Source organism: Callospermophilus lateralis, chromosome 19, assembly GCF_048772815.1.
Source record: "Callospermophilus lateralis isolate mCalLat2 chromosome 19, mCalLat2.hap1, whole genome shotgun sequence".
In the NCBI taxonomy this organism is placed as follows: domain Eukaryota; kingdom Metazoa; phylum Chordata; class Mammalia; order Rodentia; family Sciuridae; genus Callospermophilus; species Callospermophilus lateralis.
Genome location: NC_135323.1, coordinates 28863755 through 28890846, shown reverse-complemented (window position 1 = coordinate 28890846; position 27092 = coordinate 28863755). Strand labels below are relative to the sequence as shown.

Below are 27092 nucleotides of genomic sequence, written 5' to 3'. Positions count from 1 at the left end.
TTCTGGGGTCCTTCTGGAGAAGCAGTGTCCGCTGTGTGTGTGGGGGTACTGCCCTGTGCTCCAAGACTTTTTCCTGTTATGGCCTAACCTGGAGCGACCTGGGCGAAGGGGGACCGCGGGGACCCCCGAGCCACCGCCGTTTCGCAGTGCATACTGGTGCGACAGCGGGAACCGTGCGGCCCCGGCGTGGTGGGGGATGAACTTGTGCAGCGACCTAAGGGTCAGAGCTGTTTCCCCCCAACTCCACTCTCCCAAATGTGAAACGCAGTTCCTGGTCGCCGCGGTGTCCGAGTCCCCGCTCGGACGTAGAGGGGCCGGAGCGCCACGGTCAACGGTCAGCGCGTCGCGCACACGCGCGGCTGCGTGGGCCTGGGCCGCGCGGGGTCCGGACCTGGGCAGGTGGTCGCGGCGGTTCAGCGTGCGAGCAGAGGGGCGAACACAGCGCCGGCGTCCGCCTCGCGCTGCGCACGGCCCCACGCGGGCAGCCTGGAGGGGCTGCGCTAGTCCGCCCAAGACCCCCGGGGGTCCAGCCTGCGCCCCAGGTGAGCGGGGCCCCGGGCCTCCCGCGGGGCCCGGTGCCCCTCTCGCGCCCCGCAGCGCCCCCTCGGGGCCGGGCGCGCGGCCGCCGCGGCTGGGGCTGGGGGCGCGGGAGGGGCGGGGGTCGCGGGCTGGGCGCCCGCCGCGGGACGAGGAGGCAGGGCCGCGTGCGTCAGGCGGCCGGCGGCTGCCGCGCCCCCGGGCTCCGAGTCCGGCTCCGGCTCGGGCTCGCCATGGCTGCGGCGGCGCCGCCGTGAGGAGGAGTCCGCGTCCGCCGTGGCGGCGGCGGCGGCCCGCTCCAGGCCGGGTTTTGGCGCCGCCCGCCTGCTGCCTCCTGGCGGCTCCTGAACTCCAGCCCCCTCTCTATCAGCCTCTCACTCCGTCTCAATATGTCTCAAGATGGCGGCCAATGTGGGATCGATGTTTCAATATTGGAAGCGCTTTGATTTACAGCAGCTGCAGGTCAGGCTTCTCCGCGCTCGGCCTCGCGCCCGGGGGTGGGGGCTGCGGGCGGTCACGGCCTCCCCCGGGGCCCCGGGCTGCCGGGCCGCCGGGGGGCCGCGGCGGCGGGGAGGAGGGGGTGCCGGGGAGAGCGGGGCCGAGTCGGGGACAAGTCCCTCTCGCTCCCCGGCCCCCATTGATAACTCGCTTGATCGGAAATTGATCCTCTTTGTTCAATTCATCGATCAGCCCAAGATGGCGCCGGGAGCCGCCGCCGCCACCGCTGCCCCCGGTGTCTGCCCCCACCCCGGGCGCCCCCCCGGCCCTGCGCCGCCGCCGCAGCCGCCAGCGCCGCCGCCGCGGGACCGGGGAGGGGGCGGCCGGGCGGCCCGCGGGGCGCGCGCGCGAGGGGGCGCGGGCGGCGGGCGGCGGCGGCCGGTCGGCCGGAGGGGGCTGCGGCCCGGCGGCGGCGGCCGCCCGCGCGCCCGCGCCCCCGGCCCGCCGTATTCCCGGGGAAAGTTTGTGGGGAGTTGCTGTGGGGGGTGAAGCGCCTGCCTCTCCAGGAGGAGCCGCCGCCGCCACTGCCGCCGGCGCGGCGGAGCTGGGGCTGGTGGCGCTGTGGTGCCGCCGGCTCGGGGGAGGGTCAGAGCGGCCACCGGCGGCGGCGGCGGCGCGGCCCGGCTCCGGCCAGGCGGGCGGGTGGCCGGGCGGGCGCCCGCGCTCCCTGCCCCGGCCGGCCCGGCCCCGGCCGCCGCCCCCGGCTGTCAGCGGGCCGCGGCGCGCCGCCGCTCCTGCTCCCGGCGGGGCTGCGGGCGCGGACCCCTGGTTTGTTTACGTCCGGGGAGCGCCCCGGGGCCACCCGCGAGCCCCGCAGCCGCCCCGCTCTTTTGTGTGCCGGCGCGAGTGACGCGGACCTGCCGCTTCGCACCCGGGGTCCCCCGCGGGGGCGCTTCGGGGAAACTTGGCGCGGGGCGGCGGGGGCGCCCGGCGCGCGGTGCTGGTGGGTCGCGGCGCCCCGGACCTCCGGGTGGGCGCGGGCGCGGGCGCGGGCGCGGCAGAGGGAGGCGGGCTGCAACTTTCCCTGAGCGCAGGCCCTGCGCGGCGCGCCGGCTCCCGGGCTGGGGACGCTTCCTCTCCGCCGCCGCTCCGGGCGGCCCTTGCCGCGCGCCCGGGGACTCCCGCGGCCCACAGTGACCCGCCGCCGGCTCCTCTCTGGCCCTCTGCTTGGGGAGCCTGTCCTCCCTGCGGGGTCCGCCGGCGCTATGGAGCGCGCGGCAGGTCCGCCCCGGGGCCGCTTTGCGGGCCAGGTTTTCGAAAGCAGAGCCCCGGGGACCCCGCTGGACTGTGGCGTGCGGGACCACGGTCCCCGCGCCGACCCCCAGGCGCTGCGAGGGGCTGCTGCCAGGGCTCCCCATCCGGCACCCGAGCTGCCGCCGTGCTCCGGGGCTGCGTTCCTGCCTGCCACCCCCGACACGGAGGAGCTGAGCGCCGGAGGGCTGCGCCCCGCAAGGGCCAGCTCGGCGCCCGCGACGCCGAGACAGCCCCCGGACTCTGCCAGGTGGATGTTGTGCGTAGCCGGAGACAAGTTGAAGGTGAGAGGCCCCAAGCTCCGCGAGCGCAGGGGCGCGGGAGTGGGGACGGCTCTGCGGCTGGGAAGGGCCCAGGGCAGTCTGGTGCTGGGAGGTGGGGAGGGGGTTCCTGCGGCGTCCCTGGGGACCGCTGCTGCTCCCAGCTCTGAGGTGTGCGTGAAGGTGAACTTGGTCCAACTTTACTAACCCGGTGGGCTGGGGGATAGTGACCGACAGCACCTTTAGGAGAAAATGAACTCCACACTGAGGCTTGTAAGAATCCAGGCAGATTGGATTAAAGCGGATGTGAGTGGAGCCTGACAACTTTAATTGTATGTGCTTGTTTTCTGCCCTCGCCGACGGAAGAACGATAAAGCAGACTCATAGTCGTTATGAAATTTCCTCAAATTTCTCTCTTAACTAGGAAGAAGACTATGTGAAATATGTATTTCCGATAAGATTAAAACTTAAAGGAGTTTGAGTATTTATTGACCAAAATAGATTACTCTAAAGTGTCTATTGTGTAAATTAGATTCCTGAATGTAATGAACACAGCCGAATGGCATTTTTGATAAATTGGTCTACCCTGTTTTAGTAAAAATAGCTCCCTTTTACCATAATTTAATTCCTGTGCTTACTGTAAAACCCGTTGTGGAGTTTTAAGGGACAAACCTTAATTTTTTCTCCCTCTTGTCTTCTTAAATGTGACATCCTAGCTTAATATCAATGAAGTTTCTTTTTTAAGCATCCTGGCAGAACTGCCTGGGAAATGGATTTGGTTTCTAGAGAGTTATTAGATTTTATGAACTTGGTATAAATAGTTCCCCTCCACCCCAATAGATTAGGTGCTTGTTCAGGGGATCACAGCGACATTTAACAGTGTGGCTTCAGGATTTGATTCAAAGATTTCTGGTAGTTTACTCAAATGAACTTTATGTTGATCTTGAAGAACAGCAACCACCAAATAGATCCTTTCTCCGAACATTATTCTTGTACTGAGCATCCCTTGCCTCTTGGTGGTAGGGATTTGGCCTTAGATGGTTTCCTATAGGGCTGCTGCATCGCACATTTGAAAATGTCAGTTGAACATGGAATGCCAAAGTTCCCTGGCCAGACTGGTCCTTTCTGTGGGCCCAGGGAGGTCTTTTAATTCTCGAAGATGGTGAATGGGCCAGTGAGACTGCGATTTGAGAGAGAAGTCATTAGTTTGAACTCTCTCGGCTTTGCAGACCCCTGGTACTGAGATCTGCTTGCCTGCAGAGCCCAGCGAGGGTTGTGACTTCACCATCTGAAGGTAGAGAGACTTGGTCTCGGCCAGGCAGATCCATGTTAGAGACTGCAGCGGATTGGAGTGAATTCAGACGGTTCCGTGCCTCTCCAGGGTCCTGTGGAGCTTGGGGCTTCCTGGGTCCTGAAGCCACCTTTGGTCTTGTGGTGAAAGCCCAGGAAGAGTTTCTGAAGACTGTTCTCTATTTTGCTTCCTTTTTAGTCCCAGAGGCTTGCAGTATGGATGTTTCAGAGCTCCGTCGTTGCTAAGACTCGTTGGACAAGTTTTCATTCTATCCCAGACTTGTAAAAACCAGACTTTTTTTTTTTAATAAGAAAAATACCATTGTATAAATTTATCTTTTAAACACACGTTTGAAAAAAGTGCACTTTCTAAAACCAGCTCATGTAACTCTGTTATGCGTTAATGGAGCTTGAACTTTTGGGGTGGGGCCTGCCAGTGGCTGGCTTCTCTTGGGGGTATTCTCTCTGCTTGGTCATGGCTTGCATTCCCCTTTAAGGATCCTCTGCAAAAGTGAACCCTAAAACTTGTCTTCTTTTTCACAATCAGAGGACTATTTCAGTTTTACTGCAAGTTCATTTTCTGGTTGTTTCTCCTTTTACAGAAGCGCGTGTTGCCAGCTGTCCCAGACAGTACCGCAGAAGAGGTCTATTATTTTAATTAAAATATCTCATTCAGTGCCTTTGATGGAATAGTGGATAAACAAACTTCACTGCCACTGCCCCTGTTTTTGTTTTCTTGTATTTTTTTTACTGTAGGTGTCTTAGAGATCGGGCATGTGGGGTCCTTATCAGCTGATTCAAGGCTTCTCTTGGGTGAAACCATTATTATTTTTTCCCGAAGGTGCAGGCTAGTGCAGGAGTAGTTCACCCGGCAGCTCTTGATAGGCGGTGCAGAGACGCTTTGCCCCAGTTCCCAACTTCATGTGTGTTCTGTCAGGAGTCAGCACAGGAGAGCTGGAAAGGGGACCAACAGCCTGGTCCTCTCAGGAATGATTCTCTCCTAATCCACTGAGCTAACTCCAAGAATGCTGTCTGGTGACCCCTTTGAGCCTGGGACCTTTAATGGCTATTTAAAATGCCTTTTCTCTGTGGCTGTTCAGTTAAGAAACCCCACCAGGGCCCAGTGTGGGAGCCGGCAGGCCCTGGGGTTGGGGCTCCAGGATCCCGCTAAGCAGCCCTACTCTCCTCGGGCTCCGCTGCAGTCTGGGTCTCAATGGGGGAACGTTTGTTTCAGCACTACAGTGACATGAAGCAAGGACCCATTTGTTAGGAAAAAACTTGTCAATTTTTTAGGAGAAATTCATCTTGTGAAGAACTCTACAGAGCTGGACTCACTTTCTGCCAAGTGTCCCCTTGGTGGCTCATGTAAATCTTGCATGTTTAAGACAGGTGTGTCTGCTGGGCTGTGACACAAATGACATGTAAAGTTACTATGAAAGTGATTCTACTGTACAGGATCATAAGTCACTGCAGGAATTATTTAAAGCCTACTTAGAATTATTTAACATGCAACTTTAAAAATATAAGTGCTCTCCCCACCCAAAGTCTGATTTTTATTGGTAATTTCACAGACAGAAACGTGTCTGCCTAGCCCTTTTGTTTTGTCTGAAGCTCTGCATTATCGCAGTTGAGAGATAGTTTTGGTTTCAGCTGAAATTTCCTTGCCTCTGATTGTTTAAACCAGATCCTTAATCTTATTTTAACGTATTTAAAATGTTCAAAAAACCCGGAAGAATTGTTTTGTATAAGTAGCAAGTGAATGTAGTTTAAACACTCCAGCAATTCTGGTATCTAATTGGAAACAGGTGGAATTCTTGGAATCCTGTATTTGAGCCTTCCTGTAACCCAGCACAGGGACACTTTTTACTTGTGGCTATTCATCTCACTAGTGCTGTTTGAAGAGTGGCCTCACGGCCTCTCTCTTTCTCCACTACAGTGTACCTGGACGTTCCAGTCATGCTGGGCGTTTTAGGGACCCGATGCCTGTGGATACCTGGGCACTGAGAGAATTGTGTGTGTGTGATGGTGGAGAGAAAAAGGAGTGCTGCTGGCCTCGGGAGAGAAGCGACTTATTATCTGCTGTTATGTAACTTTTATAGCAAAGAAGTTCTGAGTTCTTTGCAACCTCTGATTTAATAAACATTTATTGACCCGAGTGTGTAGGTACATTTTATTGTTCCCTAAATATGATTTAGCATTTAGAACTTATTTCCCCTAAAAGTTCTATATTTAGAGATTTAAATTTCGGTTGCAACCAAAAAATGTGAACTTGGTGTGGAGCCCTAATAATGGGACCCTGGGAATTGTCTACGTGCGCTCCTGAACACTGGTGATGGCCCTGCTTTGCTCTATGTTTCCAAAGTGAGTTTGGTCTAGGTGTAGGTGCTGGCTTTCAGAGGAGGAGTCGAGGTCTGCCTCTGGCCACTGGTTCTGCTGCACTTGCCAGCTGGCATCACTTCTGTTCCCAGCCCCTCTCTGGGAAGGTTGGTGGAGCAGAGGTGTGTCCTTGCAAGGGAGGGGGTTTCACTGGGAATGGAGGGAGACCCTGTGCTGATGTTCTCATTGACACCACTCCAGAAGCCGCTTGGACGCACCTGGGTTGTGGCTTAAAGATTTTTAAAAAGTGCTTGTGCCTATTCACACAGTGTGGCACAGTTTAAACATGTAATGAGGTCGCACACTGTCTTTGAAAGATGTCTGAATTGTTGCAAACCCCACCAAGAGCCTTTGCTTTAGAGAGCAAACAACTCTCTGATAAAAAATAATTCTCCTTCTGGCTGTAATTAATTCCTATAGGATGATGTTAATGCACAAATTAAAGGCTGTCAATTTCTTCATTTTAGTCTGAAGGCTTTTCCTTACAGCAGTAGTCTGCGCGGGCCTTGGTAGAATTCTTGTGTTTAGTAAGAGTCCTGGACCATGGGGTTGCCAGATCCCCCAAGTGGAATTGGTAGGGATCCCACCCACGGGGTCCTCCTGCACAGTCAGACAGGAGACCGTGAGGAAATCGGATGGGGTCTGCCTGCAGAGATTTACTAGCATTGTAGGTGGGAGATTCACATCCAGTGGAACTGATGGTCTTGCTTCCTTCCAGAACAGTGTGTGTGAAGCCGAGCAGGGCATGCCAAGGCGGCGGGCACTCTTCTGTGAGCGGGAGAATCCTTGGGAGCCACTGGACCCCCTGGGTCTCGCATGAGGCTGCTTCCATCAGCTGACACTTGAAATCCTGGATGCTTTTGACCATTTGCAATTTGTACAATTAATCTGGGGGGCAGGGGTGGGGGGACTACCAGCATTGAAACTCTGAGATGCCAGCTTGTTCCTGGCGTTGCTTTGTGCCTGCGTCACAGACATGTTTCTCTCTCTGGCTGAACGTGTTCAATAAGTAAATGTGGTTAACATTTTTTAACAAGTTACCTGTGGTTGTCAGGTGTTCCCAGTTTGGTTGAGGGAAAAACACTTGGACACATTAGCTCTTTCTTAAGCGAATATTGTGAAATTGTGAGTAGTAGAATGCCATTCTTACTGTCATTAAAAGTTTATTTGGGTGTTGACAGTTTTTTGCTAAATGTGAGACGCTCAGATCCTGTCCATCCGGCACATGAAAAAATGAAACAAACCAAACTCTGCTCAGAGCTTCTTTCCATTTTCCCCCTACAAGCAAGATCGTCTTTCTTACACTAGGTCTTTCCCCCTAGTAGATTGTGATTGTTTAGTTTTGTAACATAGTTTTACCTTTTTTTTTTTAATACTTATTTTTTAGGTGTAGTTGGACACAATACCTTTATGATTTGTTTAAATTTATTTTTTCTATGTGGTGCTGAAGGTCGAACCTAGGGCCTAGTGCGCGCTAGGCGAGCGCTCTACCACTGAGTCACAACCCCAGCCCCATAGTTTTACCTTTTTAAGACCAAAAAGGATATGATCTCTTCTGAGGCACCTTTGTTCAGTGGTTCTTTTGGACTTGTGAGTCCTTTGGTTTATTAAGACTTCCCTCCTATTTTTAGGGGAGAAATAATTATTTAAATGAGGAGGATTTGATAAAAGTTAGTAAATGACTTGGAAGGTAAATGCAGTCTTCAGGAGCCTGCAGCTGCAAACATCAGCAGGCCCGGGGCTGTGGGTTGAGGCAGGGCCGCTAAGGAGCCGCCCTCGGCCTGCGCAATGGGAGCCCCGAGCTCTTGCTGTCACCTCTACCTGTCATTTCTTGCTCATCCTGCTCTGCCAAGCCTGTCCTCTCCTGTGTGTGACAACTGTTTTATTTTTTTTCCCTCCTTCTTTTTAGAATAAGTATTTGTGGTGCTCCATTATTTTGAGATTCTTGGAAGAAAGATGCAATGTAAATGAAAATTAAAAATAAAATTCTTGCTGGAGGGAATTGTACTTCTAATTTCTTAAATGAGGGTTGGAAAAGACTTTGGTTCTCCCGTTGGAAAGAAGAACATTCTGTTGCTTCTGTCACCATTTTTTCATCACCCCAAAAGGTGTGGCAGAAAACGTGATTTTCATTTTGTTTTTCGCCATGGTAGTTGATCTGGAACTTGAACCCGTGCTGTCTGATGTTAGGTCATTCTTCTCTGCCCTAGTGGTCCATGGAACACAGACCTTTCAAAGGTCCCCAGTACCCAGAAACTGCAGTAAAATTGTGAGTAGAGCTGCAAGTCGGATTTCACCTCGCTGTTCCCACAGCAGAGATGTCCAGGCGCACAGCTCTGAAGCCAGGTTGGAAGCGCGGGAGTGCTTGTTGACACAGTGTAGAAACGTCGTTTCTGTAGTGGCCTTGCTCATTTCAGAGGTACCTCGATTCCTGGCTTTTGCCATAATGCATAGCCTGGCATTGTTGGGTCAAGTGAGAGACAAGTTCACACTGGGAGTCATGTTCTGCTCTGTGGGCCTGTGTGGGTGCAGAGCCAGGCGGAGGCCTAGGTGCTGCAGGGCGCCCCTAGCAGGTGGCTGTAGGCCACAGACCTTGAGGGCGCAGGTGGGCTGAGGTGGCCAGATGCTTTGGTGAGCTGTGCCATGCAGTCATAAAACTGTCACCTGGTAGCTGGCTGTCCTAGGGGGAAAGCTGGGTCATCTCTCTTCTCCACCCGTTCCTCAGCCCTGGTACCAGTTTGTCAGCTTTTGACGTGGGAGTGGGAAAGGAAAAGCATTGCCAGTTATGGTTGAAGGTCACTGCCAGAGGAATTAGAAGTGGTTTGTGATTGTTTTACATGGCTCTGCGTTGGTGTGTAATTATGCTGTCGTCTTATAGCATGCTGATACTTTAATGAAATCTTTTTTGCATGTGTGCAGTTAGTTCTGGGGGCTGCTTATTGCATGTGTGATCTAGGTCTTTTCTAACGCACAGGACCTGAGTACGTAGTCTTGTTTCAGATTTGTCCATTTGAAGCAGGTCACAATTCATTATGGATGTATGGATGTGGTTGCCAGATGAGTCTTCCCAAGCCATTGATTGCCTCCTGTCATGCTTCTCCTTAAATGCCACAGTGCTCATGTTGGTACCTAGTGGAGCCCATGTTCACAGGCATGCAGGCAGTTCCTGATAGGCGCCTCCACCTGACCTAGACCTTCCTTCCAACAAGAATGACCTCAGAATCTCCCTCACTTTGGGAAGCCTCCTTCCCCGCTCTGTGCACCTGAGCATCCAGCCTGATTCCGTGCATTCCTCCTTCCTTCGCTCTCTGCTTCCTGCCTGCAGGAGTGGACAGCCTTCTGTGGGCACAAGTGGGTAGGATGGCCAGGGTGAGGCTTTAATGGAGCTGTGTGCAGAGGCCCTGGGGGGCTGCAGGAAGGGCATGGAAATGAGGTGGTGGGGACTGGGCAGGGAAGAGCCCCGCTAGAGAGACAGAGCTGGAGCCCAGTTCTGCGCACCTGGTTCAGTGTGGGGGAAGGTTTTCTAGCAGAAGAGTTGTAGGGTGGCTGGGGTCTCTGGAGGCTCCTGAGAGCTCCAGGTTCTTCCTTTGTGCCTCAGATTGTCCACTTGTCACCACTGCAGCACCTGCTGGCTTGACCATGCAGGTGCCTGCCCTCCACCCTCTATCGATATGCACCTGTTGTCTTGCTCCAGGGCCCTCCATGCTTAGTAACTCCGAAGGAGAGCAAGGCCTCTGTCAAGGGATGGGTCCTTTGTGTTCTGATGTGAGACTGTCTCAACTAGTGAGCTTCAGAGCGTAAACTTGATTTTTTTTTTTTAATGGTGCTGTGCATTGAACTGGGGCCCAGCATGCTCTAGACAAGCTCTCTACTACCGAGCTGCACCCCCCAGCCCAAACTTGATTCTTCTTAATGTTGTGGAAGGTGGGTCACTTATATTAAGATGGCTGTTTGAGAGACTATCGATAATATATGTGTTTCATTTTCTAAAAATTCCTGTTTATTAGATTTTTTCTTTGTTTATGTTGGTTAAAACATGCATAATTATATTTGTGACACATAAGTAAAACAAAAATTCGTACTTTTGAAAATAGAGTTGGGCAGAACAGTTCTTTGATGGAGACTTATTCTTTGAGTCCGCTGTGGCCTAAATGGAAGGAAAGATCCCCATAGGACCTGGGAAAGTGCTTACTATAGTCACCAGAGCCCAGCACATGTCAGAGGCAGCCAGCAGCAGGAAGTGCTCAGAGCTCAGGTTTGGACATCAAGTTGGAGGTGTTGGAGGAAAGGAACGGCTTGGCTCACGTCTGCCTGTCCCCCAGAAGCTCTGCTGTGGCCTGGCAGGGGGCCAGCCCAGTGTCAGAGCAGTGGCCTTCAGAGCCTGCATGCTCTCCTGCTTCTTCATTTAGTCCAAGAAAGTACCCCCAGTATTTTCGTGGGGTGATGTCATTGTCTGGCTGCAGGAGTATTTGCATGGACTTGAGGAAGTGAGGGCTGCTGTAGGGGCCCAGGGCACCAGGATGTCCCTGGGGAAAGGGACCTGCCTCTATAGGGACCTGATGGAGGGAGAAGAGGCTGTGCTCCTTTTGGGATTTGTGAGATTTTGGGGAAGGAATTCCTGGGGTACAGCCCTTGGGCCAAGAGAAGGTTAAGTTTGATGGAGAGGTTGGCCCTGAGGCTCTGAGGACGGCAACTGGAGCTGGAGCCTGTGGAGGATTCAGTGGGAGTTTTGGTCGGTGCCTGAGAACTCTGCATTGCTGAGGTGGAGTTGGGGGGGAGATTTAGTCTTAACTCGGGACCTCACCCTGTCCTCATGTGCCAGCTCCCGAGCTCGGGTGCTGTGATGTTGGGTAAAGGGCAGGAGGGAGGTCCTGCTGCTCACAGCCTGGGTCTGCAGTTTGTGCCTGTTGGTGACAGGACCTGAGCTTTTCATTTCTATTTCAATTTTCTCATTCACCATGAGCTCCTGCTTCCTGGCAGTAGAGGTGGGCGGGCACTGGTTTGGGCCCTTGCTTCGCTCTGGGGTAGCCTCTGTAAGGACAGAATGACCGATGTGGGTGCAGACCTCACGAACTCAGCAAAGCCTTTACTCAGCAGCAGTGTCAGGCGTCACTTTCTGGTTAGAAAATGCCCCCCCCTTACAGTAGGAATCTGTGCTTGTACAGGTCACACTGGGAAGTAACTTAACCATTGCCGACTTCAACAGAACTTATCAGTCTGGGCACCTAGCAGATGGGAGACAGGAGACAAGTTTGAAATTTGTTTTTTCCTGGCAGAATTTTTACAGGGTAAGAATGGAGGGTCCATTGTACTGTCACTGGGAAAGGACATATTGGGAAAGGATCAATGCTTGCCCTTTTCCAGGGATTGTCCTGTCACTGGATGATGTCTGCTTCCTTCCCAGGGATTGTCACTGGGAAAGGATGTATTGGGAAAGGATCAATGTTATCAATGTTCTGCCTCCTTCCTCCCTCCCTCTTCCCAGGCCACTCTGTTTTGGGGGCTGTCATTTCCATATCCTTCAGCCGCAGGCAGCATTATGCCATCCCTGCTGTGGAGGAGAGGTGGACTGGGCTGAAGCTGTGGGGTCCTTGTGGGGAGGCTCCAGGGGACTCAGATGGGCTCAGCATGTGTCTGGACTCCAACAGTTGGAGGTAGAGCGGGTGGGTGGACCAGGGGAGAGCACCTTGTGGTGGAGCCTGGCTTCCTCCCTTGGCCCAAGAGTCATCTCGGCCCCAGCCCCAAAGTCAGAGATCCTCTGAGGACAGTCGCTGCTGCCACATTCCCCAGCCAGTGAGGGCTCCTGCCAGTGAGCTCCATCTGATGTTGGGGTGCTGTGATGTGCTGGGCTGAAAGGAGCCCCTACCCAGCTGGCCTGCTGTTCTTGGGTGCCCCATCTCCTTATAAAGCAAATCTGTTGAAAGAATTTTGAAAAGGGAACTGTCAAGCAGGAGAGAGGCCTGATGGCATGACCCCAGGGCCCTGGAGAGGCCTGCACTCACTGGACTGGTCTTCTATCCAGGACTTTCAGTGCTGATATTTGCATTTAACCCCGTGATGGCCGAGACCAGAGCCCTGCTCTCCGGGCCCTGGGAGTTGAGTTGAATAGCCCTTGCTCTAATATTGGACTCAGAGTCCTGCGGCCCCCGACCTTGGCAGGACAGCACCCTGCGTGGCTGTGTCCTCACTCCCCGGAGAGGTGGTGTGGGGTATGCATTCAGTGACAGACCAGCTTATGAGAGAATCTGTCCTGAGAAAAGCAGCCTGGTCCCAATGTAGGTATCAGCTTATTTTTCTCAGAATTATCGTGGGAAAAGAGATTTTAGGTGACTCTAGAGTTTATGATTTTTTGGTTTCCTCTGGCATTTACAGGGAGGGCTCTGGGAGGGAGAGGGAGGCCATGTCAGAGAAGGGGCTAGGAGACTAGAGCTTGAACAGGCCTCCACTGGGGCCGGAGGAGCTGAGGCTGGGAACAGCAGCCATGGAATAGACAGGGACCATCCACAGGAGTGACCTTCAGTGTCCTGTTGACAGCATTCAGCCAGTCAGTGTTCCCAGCACCTGGGTGCAGGGTGTGGGTGCTGCCAGAGGTGGCTGGTCCAGACACACACCCAGCTGGACCCCAAAGACTTACTTAAAACAGGTGGACGGTGGGCACGAGCTCTGCACGGGGGAGTCAGCCTGGGTTCCTTTATTCATCCCTGTTTGCTTTTGGTCGTAATCCTTTGTAATTCCCCGGTTTCATGATGTAATTCTAATGGAATTAAACTTTAACACTTCAAAATTATGTAATTAATTGCATCGGGCTTCAATTATAATGACTAATCATAGTGATACCTGGTGGCAAGTCAGGTACGTACTGGTGGGGGGTCCATGCCTGCTGGGTATTAAGACAGCCATTTGCTGTTGGACATCTAAGTGGCCACTTGGGTCAGCGGTGGGGAGGGTAGCAGCCTGGTGTCTGTGGCCAGTCAGGTGCCTTCTGGTCCCCACCTCCTGGGACAACTCCCTGGAAGGGAAGGGCTGTCTCAGGATGGGGTTGACAGGATTCCTGGTGGGAAGTAGGTTGGGTGGGGGGGCAGTTGAGGTGTCCTGTTCTGGGGAGTGAGGGACGGTGGGAGCCAGGGGACGTGAGAGTTCAAGATGGGAAAGGCCCCTGGGGGGAAGGGAGGCAGTGCTGGGCGTCCCTTGGGGTAGGGGAGAGGGAAGTCAGGTCTTCACTGTCCCTGTGCAGTCACCATTCCAGGCCACAGTGCAGGTCTCAGACCCACTGATGGAGCCATCGGACCCCAGCGGAGCTCTGAGTTTGCAGACTTCCCAGAAAGCCCTCTTTGCCTATAGTGGCTGTTTTATTTTGCTAAGAAATGTTCCCCACAATGGACTGTCCCCTACGCTGGGCCCTTTGTGTGCCCCTCTGCTGGGAGGTGCAGAGCTGTCCCCAAGTGCAGTGGGCTGTGCTGTGCTTGTGGAGGGTGGAGTGGCCAGGTGCCTGTCCCTGTCCAGCCTCCTGCTTTCCTGTTCCCCAGATGGCACATGCTGGTAGCCCTTCTTCCAGGGAGGGATTGTGGAGTGGGTGCCACACAGCAGAGCCTGGAGTGACATTCAGTGCCCAGTGTTCTGTGAGATGCCTGTTGGTGATCTGAGACTCGGGCATCTTCTCAGAAAGCCGGTTCTTCCACGCCGCATGCTGGACAGGTGTTCTCAGTGCCGATGGCCATGCTGGTGTGTGCCTGCCCCGGGTGCCAAGGCCCCACTGGGAAGGAGCCTGTCCAAGCCCCCACCCGGGGGCCTGAGTGGCGTAGGTCCATCTGTATGCCTGAGTGTCTCACAATTCTGTTTGGGAAGGGAGAGTGGCATTGGACACATTCCAGTGCACAACTACTTTCAAAAGCTACCTGTTGGGGGAGGTGTTACAGAGAACCCTGGGGGAAAATTTTCTGTTTTGAATGTGGTGCTTGTTGACCTGGTAAGGACAGTGGTTCCTCTGTCATCGTCCCTCTGATCTGTTCCTTTTTTAAGTTGAGATTTGCATAACATAAAATTCATCTTTTTGGAGTTTACAGTTACCAGTGTTCACTCAGTTCACACTGCTCCACGGCCATCTCCACTCCCTGTTCAGAATAGGCCCCAGTCTGTTCTGGTCCCTCTTCACCTCCCCTCCCACCACTCACCCGGCTGTCAATCAGCTTTGTCCCTGGATCTGCCTATTCTGGGGATTCTCCTGCAGGGCAGGCATCTCCTGGCCCGTCCACGGGGTTCCTGAGTTTGACTCACCTGTCAGCTCCCTTCTCTTTGTGGTGGGGCGATGTCCTGAGGAATGGACATGCCCATCTTGCTTTATCTTTTCATTGATTGGTTTTTACTGATGGGTGGTGGTTTCCGATTCTCAGCTGCTGGGACGGTTCTTGGGTGGCGTTGTGACTTCTTTCTTCTGTGGCGTGTACTTGAGGGTGCAGTCCCTGAGGCATCTCTGGTGACTCTGAGCTTCACGCTCTGAGCCTGTTCCTCTGGACGCTGTTGTTCAGGTGCGGCCCTTCAGCCCCTCTGTGTCGTATGTCCTCCGCCCTCTTCCTGGAGCCATTGCCCTGCAGGGGGACCTTGTGGAAACCTCTGCGGAGCAGGCTGGGATGCGGGCAGACGCTGCCCTCCCTTCTTGCTCACTGCCCAGGGACCCTCCCCCAGAGGGGCTGCGCCTCCAGGTTTGTCTTAGGCAGCCCTGGATGAGCCTTCCCCTGCCAGGCTGGCTCAGGAGGTGGCACTGTCCCACGCCCATGCATGGGTGGGCCTGTGTGAGGAGAGGCCGTCCTAGCCTGCCACCATGGCCTCAGCACCACAGGGGCCCTGAGCCTAAGTGGCAGTCACAGGCGCAGCACTAGAGAGGCTGGGAGCCTCCTTGTGGGCCCTCTGCCACTGAGGCTGGAAAGGCCCCTGAACCTGTAGTGCAGCATAGGCCATGTCCTAGGAGGGCCGCTTATGCCCAGGAGGTCAAGGTCGGCCTTGGCAACAAAGTGGGAACCCATTTAAAAAAAGGAAGCTGACCCTGGAATGCTGCGCCTACTGTCTTTGGTGTGGGGTGACCGCGCGAGTGTGCCTGGTGCGCTGATGTCGCTGTGAGGAGGAGGCGCGTTCCCTCAGCGCTTTTCCAATGGCAAGCAGATTCCACTTGCCAAGCCAGATGTCCCTCAGTGCTTTCGCTCCAGCCAATAAAACATTAAGCAATTAGAATGGTTAATATTTCAGTTTAGTATAATTAGAAGCTGGTGTCAATTGTGAATGAAATTGGCAGGTTCCATAAGTCACAGCAGAACACCAGATCCGCTCGTGGTGTCTGTGTGTCTCCACGGCTGCCAGTTCCAGCGGACGCGTTGTCTCACCTCCTTTGTGGACAAAGTAGAAAAGGGGCTGTGATCCACTCAGTTTGCTCTGATTTTGAAGGTTTAGTTGTTTTATTATGGAGAGATGCCGAGGTGGTACGTGGGAGGGTCTGCCGTGGCCATTTCTCCACACGGGCAGGAAAACCAGGCCCTGGACTCCTGCCTAGGTGTGCGGCGTGTGCCTGTCGTGTGCGTGTTGTGTGCCTACACAGGCGGCTCACCCTGCTTGAGCTGTGGTGACTGCACCTCAGTTCACAGCACACTGTGATTAAGTTTTAAATTTTTTCTTCCGTATGTTCCATCCCCAGTACCAGTACCCCCCATTCTAATAGTTTAATGGGGGTGCCTCCCTGTGATGTGTTTGCGGCCTGTTTGGATAGGTTTTGATTTTTTTTTTTGTTGTTTTTAGTTCTTTTGGTTGTAGATGGACTTAGTACCTTTATTTGTTTTTATGTGGTGCTGAGCATCGAACCCAGTGCCTCACATCTGCTAGGCAAAGTGCTCTACCACTGAGCCACAATGCCAGCCTGGTAGTTTTGATTCTTAGGTATGGTTTTTGTGATATAAATATTTTTCTTTTTTGTTCATTTTATTTTATCTATTTTTTTGCACCAGGGATTGAACCCAGATGTCTTAACCACTGAGTCAGAGCCTCAGCCCTTTTTATTTATTGATTTTTAAATTTTGAGAAAGGGTCTTGCTGAATTGCTGAGAGCCTTGCTGAGTTACTGAACCTGGCCTTGAACTTGTGATCCTCCTGCCTCAGCCTACCAACCTTTGGGATCACAGGTGTGCACCCCCACACCCAGCTGCAACTTATTTTTTCACATCTGTCTGAGATCCCTGTGGATTTCCTTTGCTACTCATGATGGCTGCATTGGACTCCATCTCAAGAATCCACCTGTGTTAGTCCATCTGGGGACCATACCACAATGCCACTGCCTGGTGGCTAGAAGTCCAAAGTTGAGGTGCTGGCCAGTTTGGTTCCTGGCGAGGGCCTTTTTCCTGTCTTGCAGGTGGACCCCCTTTCCCTGTGTCCTTATATGCTGGCAGAGAGCGCATGCCAGCTCTCTGGTGTGTCTTCTCATAAGGACACTGGTCCCATTGTGGGAACCCCACTGTCACAACCTCCTATGACCCTGGTCCCCTTCCAAAGGCTCCACTTCCAAGTGCCCTCGCCCTGGAAACTGGGGCTTCCGAAGGGGAATTTGGGGAGGGGCCCATTTCAGTGGTGGCACTAGTTTACATGTCCATTTCTTTGGGCTTGGCCCCGTGGTGGTGCTGACCCCCAGTTCCTTGCAGAGCTGGGGTGGACCTCCTTACACTCGGCTTTTGCGTCTGGACCGCCAGCCGGGAGCGGACCAGGGCTAGGGTGCTTGTTTCACCAAGGCCACCAGTTTGCTGCCCCGTGGTGGCTCCACGCTTGCAGCGCCTGAGCTCTCTCAGTTTTCCCCAGCGCTGGGTAGAGGCTTCCCCAGCCTGATGGTTTTAAAGTGGCACTTCAGGGTCTAGGCTCTCTTCCCGCTCAACCCTGGGAAGGCTTATACTTGGAAGCTTTTCAGATTTCCCATTTGTAGGCTGCCTGGCCCTCCACCTTCCTGCTTCTTCTTAAAGCACTGTTGCCTTTGTGGATTTGGAGGTGTCCTCCAGCCTCTGCACGCTGTGCCACTGGCTTTCCACCTCCCGGCCCTTCAGTAAATAGGGAAACTTAATTTTGATGAAGTCAGATCTACAGATTTTTTTACCCTCATGCTTTTGGGTTATTTCCGTTTTGTTTGAAAAATATTTTCCCACTTGAGTGCAAAGGATTCGTATTTCATAGCCACATAGATTTGTCTTTCGCGTTTAAATCTTTAATCTGTGTTGGCGTTGATTTCTCCCTGTCTTCTGCCTGATCTGGAAGGCTGCCTCTACTCCAAGTCCTCATGTATGTGGGTATATGTGTTAGTCCATTTTCTGTTAATAAAATAAAATATGTGAGACCAGGTAATTTATCAGAAGAGGTTTACTTACTCACAGTTTTGATAACGTAGAATCCAAACAGCTGGTTCTGGCAAGGGCCCTCTTTGGCTATGTCACCTGTTGTGGATGATATCAAGGTGGGATCCTGTGAGAGGGAGAGATCACGTGGTGAGATACGAAGAGGGCGGGGAGCGGAGCCTGTGCTTTCTCTCATGGAGTTAATTAGGGTCCCAGAGAAGTACTTAGCCCTCTCCTGGGGCAGGGACCCCAGCAAACCTAAGGAGCTCCTGCTAGGTTCCTCTTAGAGGTCCCCCCGCCCCCCGCCACACTGGGGAACCAGGCTTCCAGCACACAGCCCTAGGGAGGGGCTCCCCCGAACCAGCACAGTGTACTCCTGGGGTCCTCCTCCTGCTCTCCCACCCTGGTTTGTTTTGACTTTACCCTGTCGGGGTTTCTGAGTGGTGAATTTCCTCTTTGCTCTTCTTTCTCTCAGTGTCCAGTCCAGCACTGTTCCTTATTCTTTCGCACACATTTCTGCTGGGCTGTCTGAGTTCTGCAGGAATTCCTACATTACAATAAATATACAGTTTAATTTGGGGAAAATTAATAACTAAGTTGTTCCATCTGTGAACAAAGATATTTTTCTATTTTTTAGGGCTTCTTTCTCCATTAAGGTTGTGTACATTCTTTATTAGATTAACTCCTGGTTCTTCACAGTTCTTGTAGTGTTGTGGACAGGGTCTTACTGTTTCTTAATTTTTAATCAATTATTGTGATAAAAAGAAAACGATTGTTTTTGTGTTATTGATTTTTGACACTGGCAAATGGCTGCTGACATTTTTATTGGCTGACTTGGTTCTGCTGCCTCTTCTCTGGAGACCATAGCCTAGAAAGGCAGGCTTGTGGGCCAGGGTCTTGTGCTGGGTCGCGGGGCCATGGTGATACCCGTCACCCTTCTCTTCCCTGCTCTTAAAAGGAATGTGTCATTTTTGGTAAAAGTTTCAACCCAGTGAAGGAACTACCTTCTCACCTTTCCCCCAGTTTTTGGAGAGTTTTCATCGTAAATAGAATTTTGACCTTTAGTAAATAATTTTTGTGCAATCTGCTCACACCCCTGTGATTTTTACCCTAGTCCACGCGTGTAGTGAAGGCAGTGATGATCTGGGTTGAGGCGTCTGTTGCTTTCTGGGGTAAACAGCTCCTCCTCGCATGTGTTTAAGGTATGGTTGGATTTGATTTACGGTTTTCAGATGTGTTATTAAGTGGAACTGAACTCTGTCTTCCTTTCTGTCCAGTTGGAATTGGGTTCTGCTGCTCTCATGGAATGGGCCGCCCTGCTCTCTTCTGCAAGGAATCACTTCTTCTTAAATCTGATCCTGTTCATTTGTGAAACCCTAGGGTTGCGTTGACATTTTGCTTTGCTTTGTTCTGTTCAAGTTCTCTATTATACCAATTTTGATATTTTGTAATTCTCTAGAATTGTATCAGTTTCATCTAGGTTTTAAAATTGATTGTGTGGTTCATAACATTTTTATAATGTTTATTTTGGTAAATCTGTTGTAGCTCTATTTCTCCCCATATTCTGTTTCAGAATTTGTGTCAATTTTTCTTTTTCTTTTGGTTTGTGTATGCGGTTTTGTTCATAGTACTAGTCATTAAAAAACAGTTTTATCTAGTTCTTTTTTTAAAAAAAAAATGTGGCTGATTTCTTAACCTTTATCTCACTTGTCTCAATTTATTCTCTTTCCCTAACACTTCTTTTTGTTTTTGTGCTGGGATTGAACCCATGGGCTTTATCACTGAGCCATATCCCCAGCCCTTTTTTATATTTTATTTAGAAACAGGCTCTCACTCAGTTGCTTAGGGCCTTGCTAAGTTGCTGAGGCTGGCTTTGAACTCACGGTCCTCTTGCTCCAGCCTCCCTAGCCCCTGGGATTACAGGTGTAATGGGATTACAGGATATTACCTCTTTTTTTTTGAATGCTCAGCCTTTTCAGTTTGAATTCTTTCTTGTTTTCTGATAAATGTATTCAAAGCCCTAAAGTTTCCTCTAAGTATTACTTGAGCTGTGTTCCATAAATTTTGTGTAATGCTTTCATTTTTCTTCGATTTGTAATTTTATTTTCATTCTGTAATTTTCCCTTTGACCTAAGATTGTTTAATAGTACATATTTTTTTGGCTTCTTGACATGTTTCTTTAATGGCTTCTCTTAGGTTATTGACCTGATTTTGTTACATATGGTCAGAGAACATAGTCCTTGTGACCTTGGTTCTTCGGAATATGTGAAACCCTTTTGGTGCATTGTACATGGTAGATTTTTATGAACCTATTTCCATGTGCTCAAGTAGGATTCGTTTTTAGATTGTGTGGAGAATGCTTATATCTGTAGTATACTTATGTAATACGTTCTTAGGATACGTATAGTTCATTTAGCAGACACAGTATATTCCTGTTCCTTAGTTCTTCCATGCCTCTGATATTTTTTTCCCTGCACTGTTGGCAGTTGATACATTATATTAAGCTAAGCTTGCATGTATGACCATAATCTTTCATCTTCCTGATTTATCGTTTGTTTTTCTTGTGTAATATGGACCCCTTCTTTAATCCACAGGGTGTTTTCACCTTAAATTCTCTGGGTTTTGATGCTAAAACGATCCTGTTTTTTTTCCTTTTGCTTTTGGTTTCTGTTTGTCTAATACGACATTTTTCTCTTGCTCTGTTTCCAATCTCTCCATGTCCTTTTGCTATGAGTGTGTCTGTTGCAGACAGAGGAGGTAAGAGCTTGTTTTTTAAACCTAGCCTGAGTGTCTGATGAGTGAATTTTAACTGCTGCACATTTATGGTAATTGTGATTTATATTAGGACTTTCACCATTTTATTTTGTTTTGACCATTTAAAAATATATTTTTAGTTGTATATGGACCCAATACCTTTATTTTATTTATTTATTTTTATGTGGTGCTGAGGCTTGAACCCAGTGCCTCCCACGTGCTAGGCAAGTGCTCTACCACTGAGCCACAACCCCCGCCCCTACCATTTTTTAATCTTTTCTTGTAATGCTTTTTTGAATTGAGTTTTCCTTTGCTGAATTTAAAATTGTTGAGTGAACTTTATTCTTTTGGAATTCAGAATCTGGATTACTCTGGATGTTATTCACGCTCATTCATGTGTTTGGTTTTCCCTGTAAATTGGTTTCTTTTGTTCTCTGCTCCCCTTGGGATTCAGCCTTCCATACTCCACCACTGAGCCACCCCCCAGCCTGCATCCCCTGCTGTGCGCCTTAGAATAGTGTTGATTTCTAAGTCATTTATTTCAGTTACCTGGTGTAGGGGCTACAGTGTTTCTAAAGCTTAAAACATCTCTCCTTCTACCAACTTAAGTATTGAGTACCCCCATCCCTACCTCCTTGGGGTAACATAGATTTCTGACGGTGGCACCTTTGAGAGAGGTGTTCCATGGTAAGCAGAATCAGCTTTTCCTGGTATTAAATCCGAACCCCCCCACCACTGGTGGGGATGGACCCAGTGATCTGTGTTTGCTTCTTCTGCAGGAGGTGACTGCACGGCAGCTCACCAGAACCACTGGGTTAGAAAGTTTAAAATGTATTATTAAAAATTAGAATTTTTAAAATGTATTGTCTGTATATTTGATCTTAGTGTTTTCTCTTTGGGCTTACTAAAACAATGTCAGACTTTCCCAAGGTATTTCTCACTCTTCCTATGTGTAATTTTGAACCTTTAGTATGATTTTTCTCTTCCTTGCTAGAGTATTTGTAATAATACTACACTTAAAGAAATTTTTCTCTGATAAAAGTTGCCTGAGACTTCAAAGTCTGACAATATACTTGTTCCACTTGCACATTTCAAAGACAGTTCAGCTGGGTATAAAACACCAGGCAAGAAACCCTGAAGTTATCCTTATTTTCCTTTTGCTGAGAGGGGTGTAGTTGAGACCCAGTTGACAGTGGGACTCTTGCTTGGTTCTGGTAGGTGGCTTCATTTTCCTTTGTGTCCTTTTGTACTTAAATGTCATGTTGATGTATCCAACTGTGGATTTTCCTCCCTTACCCATCTTACTGGTGCTCTGTGGATCCTTTCATTCTGATGTCTTATTTTTCCCTAGAGAATTCTCTTACTTTTATCTCTCCAAATATTTTCTCCCTTTTCTTCCGCTCCCTTCTTTTTAGGACTCTCGCTGCACAGGTGTTGGCCCTCTTGGCTCTGTGCTCTGTTTTAACTTTAGCTTTGTTCCTGAACACAGTGGGATGCTAATCTGTGGGACTGGGAGATGTGTAATTAGGGGTTCACTGTGCTGTTTGTATTCACCCAAAATACTGGGTCCAGCCACAATTCTGCTTGACTTCCTGGCTGAGGTCTGATGGTTCTCCTCTGTGGTGTGGGGGTCAAGTGTGGTGAGTACGGGAGCTGGTTGGATGGGCCCAGGACTGGCTGCCAGAACATTTAAGATGTCTTGTGGGGCATGTGTGGCAGTTCTCCTGGACACACTGCTCTGATCTAGACCCTGCTACTCAAAAGGATCCATTAACCAGCAACATAGGCATCACTGGGAACTTATTAGGAATGCAGACTCTCAGAGCCTGCCCCAGACTTACTGAGTGAGAATCCACATTTTTATGAGATGGGCAGGTGACTCATAGTCACGCTGAAGTTTGATAAGCCCTGGTCTAGGTGTTTTGAAAGGCCTGGTTGACTCTGTTGACCTCCTACTCCAGTGGAGGACTCCTCCCTGTTCTTCCAGGCTGAGCTTCCCAAACCCCAACGTTGGGGAGGGCCCTGTACCCAGCCTGTGCCCTACAGGGAGGTTCCCTGCCCTCTGCCCAGCTTGCTTTAATCCAGCTCCTTTTTACACACAGTTCTCATAGTATCGATTATCTGCTGGCACATTAAACAGCAGACTGGAAGCAGGCCCAGGGGCAGCAGCCATTAGGACCAGTCACCAGCTTGGCAGCAGGAGGGGCTAGAAGCACTGCAGAGGGGTGGGCCAGGCTCGTCTGGTGGAGGGGGTTTCTCCAGCACGGGTTGAGGAGGGCGGGCGGGGTGCTGGGCTCTGCAGCTTGTGAGTTCTGGTGCAGACGGTAGCAGTGTCGAGGCCAAGATCACAGGTGACTGTTGGGTAACTAACTGTGGGGACCCTCTGCTCCCATTATTGTGTGGGTCTTTGAGACACTGTTACCCAGAGATGGTGGTTCCCAGGGCCTGAAAGGCTGGCCTTCCAGGTGGCCTGCCTGTGGGCATGCCCGGGTCCCCTCAGGACCCCCTCCCCCCACCTGGTAGGGTTGCTGGTGTTTGGATCTTCCCTCTCCCCCATTTGTTAGCTGTGTGTCTTTGGGCACATCACCACCTGCTCTGAGGGGTGATGTGCCCAAATCACCCCTCAGAGTGATTCATGCTTCATGGAGGAATCAGCGAGACTCAGCTCAGGGCTGTGTCTGATAGACCGTCCTCAGGGTTTTGTTTCGTTTTAGTCTCAAAATGAAAAAGTCAAGTACTGTGGCCTTGGTGGCTCCCCAGCAGAGACTGCCTCATGATAAAAGACAGCAGCGGCCACAACCCGGTCGGAGATGTCAGCCCACGTCAATGCTGGGTCACCGGGTGCCCACTGATGTGCTGCTGCTCAGTATTGTTATTTCTTTTGTGCTTTTCCCCAGGTATTTATTTTTTTCCCTTATATGATTTACAAAATCTGCCTTCGTGTGAGCCAACTCCATTTGTAGAATGGGGTTTGGTACTGGGGATTGGACCTGGCTGGGGGCACTACACCACTGCACCACTGAGCCACATCCCCAGCCCTTTTAATTTTTTTTTTTCCCCGCTCTTGCTAATTTGCTTAGGGCCTCAGTTAGTTGCTGAGGCTGGCCTTGAGCTTACAATCCTCCTGCCTCAGCCTCCCAAGCTGTTGGGATTATAGGTGTGCACCACCACGCCCGGCTTAGAATGAGTTTTTAATGTCCAAGCTTCCTGGGTGTGAGTGGCGTCCTCCGCCAGTGGTCAGTGGGCAGATGAAACAGTGAGTCACGTAACATTGGCATCTGATGGCTTTTAATATTGGGAGACACACTTCCTACACAAAAGAGGACTTTCAAAGTGGAAGTCCTCTCAGATCCAGACGGTGAAAGCATTCTTGAGACGAAGGACCTTGACTCATAACGTTGACTGGGAATAGCAATCTTTGGGAACAGCAATCGTGTGTATTTCTCCTCCTCTCAGGCACCTCTGGGGCTGTATTTAGCTCAGAGTTTACCTCTTCTGTGCAGAGGGAGGCCGAGTTTATGGGGTGTGCATAACTATGAAGATAAGGGCAGTTTCTAGGCGCCTCGCCCATAAACAGTAGGTACAAGACCAAGAATGTTCAGCCCACCTGCATGCCCACCAGGCCCTTCTCTGATGAGGCGGGGCTTATGCTCTCAGGGTTGCTGGACAGCCCATGGGACCTGTGACTCTTATGTTGGGCATTGAGTTTTGTTTCCTTGCCCAGATCCTGAAGAGGATTTCCAAGTAGGTGTTTCTTGTTTGGTAGCAGGTCTGGGCTGTTCTGTCCTCAGCCTGTGCTTCTCAAGGGGTTGAATTGGGGTCTGGAGAAGGGACAGAGTGGCTAATATTAGTTTGCCCCTCCTGTGTCATATGATTTTATGTGGAATAGCCCTTTCGCCTGAATTGCAAACAGAAAATTTATAAAAACATGTTGAACTGACTTTAAGACAAACATGAATTTGGAGGAAATGGTAAAAATCCTTGTATAGAAGAAGGAAGGTCAGAGAGGATTTCAGAAGCAAAGTGAGAAAGTTCATTGGTGAAAAATCTTTGATTTCAAGGAAAACAGAACTCACTTTCCAGTAAGAGTGTGGTGGCTCCCTGCAGCGCAGGTGCGCCCAGGTGCGTCTGGGACTATAGGAGGGAGAGGGCACAGCTGGCCAGGTATGCTGGGCCTCCTGGCTGTGTTTTTAGTCCCGCTGCCCCAGGCAGCCTTCTCCACCTGAAACTTCACCAGGTCCAGGTTCATCCGGTAGGAAGTAGGTCCTGATGAGCGAGACAGCGAAAACGAGGCAGAATTAATGGTTTTCCATTAGTCCTTATTGTTCAAGGGGAAAAGAGGGGGAGGGGGAGGGAAGAAATGTTCTGCATTCTATCTTTTGTGAATGTGTTTCATTTAAAAAAATTTTTTTATAGTTGTAGATGGACAGCGTGCCTTCGTTTAGTTTTTCATGCGGTGCTGAGGATCGAACCCTGTGCCTCCCACAGGCTAGGCATGCACTCTGCCTCTGAGCTACGGCCCCAGCTCAGAATGTATTTCATTTTAAAATAAAAATTATCTAAAGGTAGCCATTGTTCTCACATGCCTTCTTTCTTTTAAAACATCTTTTCATTTTTTTATCAAAATGTTATAAGATTGTTAAAAAAGAGCCAGCCCTGGGCCGTTTCTCTGTCCTTAGGAACTGCCCAGAGCAGTTGGTCTGTGCCACTTCCTTGGCTGTTCAGGGCCAGGGGTTCACTTCTCTCTGTGGTGGGGGACACGAATGAGGATTTAGGGCTCAGGCCCCCCCTTCTCCTCAGTTTCTTGTTGCCCAGTAGATTTTTCAGACCTCCAGTGTTTAAAAATAATATTAACAGTACTTTTTTTACATACTGTCTTTTTCTGGGGATTCAACTTAGGGGTGTCGAACCATTGAGCTACATCCCCAGCCCTTATTTATTTATTTATTTTAAAAAATGTTTATTATATTTTTTAGGTGTAGATGGACACAACACAATGCCTTGATTTTTTTTTTTTTTTTTTTTTTAATTTTTTATGTGGTGCTGAGGATTGAACGCAGGTGCCGCCCATGCCAGGCAAGCGCTCTACTGCTGAGCCACAATCTCAGCCCCCTTTTTTATTTTGAGACAGGAGCTTGCTAAGTTGATGAGGCTGGCCTTGATCTTGGGATCCTCCTGCCTCAGCCTCCCTGGATGCTGGGATCACAAGCCCGCACCACCATGTCTGGCTTTTTCTGTGTATTTTTACATAACGTACCCCTGACCACCTCAGCAGCGTGAGTGAATCTCTTAAAATGTAGAAATGCGTGAGGGTGGGCGCCATCCTAGTGAAGCTGCTCCTGCTCCTTCTGCCTTCCAGCGCTCCTGCGCCTGCAGCCCTAGCACCTGTGTCTCTCTCTCCCCAGGGCCCGTCTGGGGGCCCGTCTGGGGGCCCTGCGGTGGAGGCAGCACCTCTCCCCTCGCTGGCTCTGCCGCTCCCACTTGTTCTCAGTTTTCTCCTGTTCCCTGCGTTCATTTTTTTCCCTATTTATTTTTTCTTTGTAAAATCTCTGCAGAACACATTATTCAAGAGTGCCGCACACCCCACCTTGGGTGCAGCGGGTGGTGACAGTGAACCCACAAACCCCACCCTGTCCCCAGAACCAGCACTGCTGTCCACCCTCACGCTCCCCTGTCCAGGACAGGCGACCACGGTTCCTAGTTTTCTGTTTGTCATGCCATGGGCCTGGAGCACTGCAGTTCTGCCATAGATGCCCACATCCCTTCAGTCGCTTGGTCGTGAGCTCTGCGGATGCCCTTCCCACGTGCCACCCGGGGAGCCGCTTTCCACCCAGGCTGTCTCCGATTCCCTGTGAGCGGCCGCGACTTCTGATGGTGTCTCCTGGCGTGGGAAGGGTCTGGCCCTTTTCCATGGTGCTCAGCTCCCCTTGATCTGGCCCAGGCACAGGCTTCCTCATGAGCCTGGTGACATTTCGTCGTCTATTCCCACTCCAGGACGAGACACCTCGTGCTGGTGTGGGAGCCCCGTGTGTGTTGGACTGAGGTGGTTCTGTGACCTCACTCTAAGTGGTCACCCTGGTGTCTCGTTGGGGAGGTCTCCCAAGCGACAGGGCCTGTGGCAGTCTTCTGTTGTTCGTGTTTTCTGAAGCCTGGAGCCCGGGTTCTCCTGCCGTGTGGGTGCTGGGGCCTGTCGGTTACCACTCATCTGTGGGAGCTGGGCTCTGTGTGGCCTGGAGACTCCTTGTCTTCTGCCTGCCCTGGCGTTTCACCCACCTGCCACCCTTCCAGAGTCAGGGTCTGTCCGGTGGTTCTGCTCGGCCGTCTCTGGGCAGAGCGGGTGGCCTCTGCAGCAGGGCTGCCGGCACTTTCCACAGCTTCTGGCTGAGACCCCGGCTTTCTGCCTGGCTGCCCTTGCTGCTCTGTCCGTGAGCTCGCACTGTCCTTTTTGGAGGGAGCAAAGATAAATCGAGCGTGTCTACCTCCCATAAAACCCGGAAGTCACCACAAGGCTGTTACAGTGGCTCCAGTTTTATTGGAAATACATTGGTTTTGTCTTTCAAAGTGAGTCTTTGGGGGCTCCTGGCAGCCATCTGATGAGACTGACCTTGAGGATCATGTGGTGGCGGATGGTCTTCATCCACCTTCCCAAGGCCCCTTTGGTGGTGGCAGTAGCATGGGCTTTGGTGGCCAAGGCCTGGTTGCAGATCCTGCCTCCTTGGTGCAGTGGGGCTGGCTCCCTCCTGAGCCCTGAGCCCCGCGTCCTGCAGGAGGC

The 27092-nt window shown here is 51.3% G+C and overlaps 1 protein-coding gene across 11 annotated transcripts in view; it reads left to right on the top strand.

Annotated features, from left to right (window-relative positions):
* The first annotated feature begins 814 nt into the window (after positions 1-814).
* The window catches only part of Cux1 (cut like homeobox 1), a 315533-nt gene continuing 289255 nt past the window's right edge, over positions 815-27092 (top strand). For 3 of the 11 annotated variants that reach the window (XM_077106059.1, XM_077106058.1, XM_077106057.1), the window contains exon 1: positions 815-999. In XM_077106059.1, the coding sequence (XP_076962174.1) occupies positions 937-999 (63 nt within the window). In that variant the 5' untranslated portion in view covers positions 815-936. Of the gene's footprint in view, positions 1000-2050; positions 2571-27092 lie in introns of those variants that run through there. The other 8 variants (XM_077106055.1, XM_077106056.1, XM_077106053.1 and 5 more) reach the window with 6 other exon arrangements.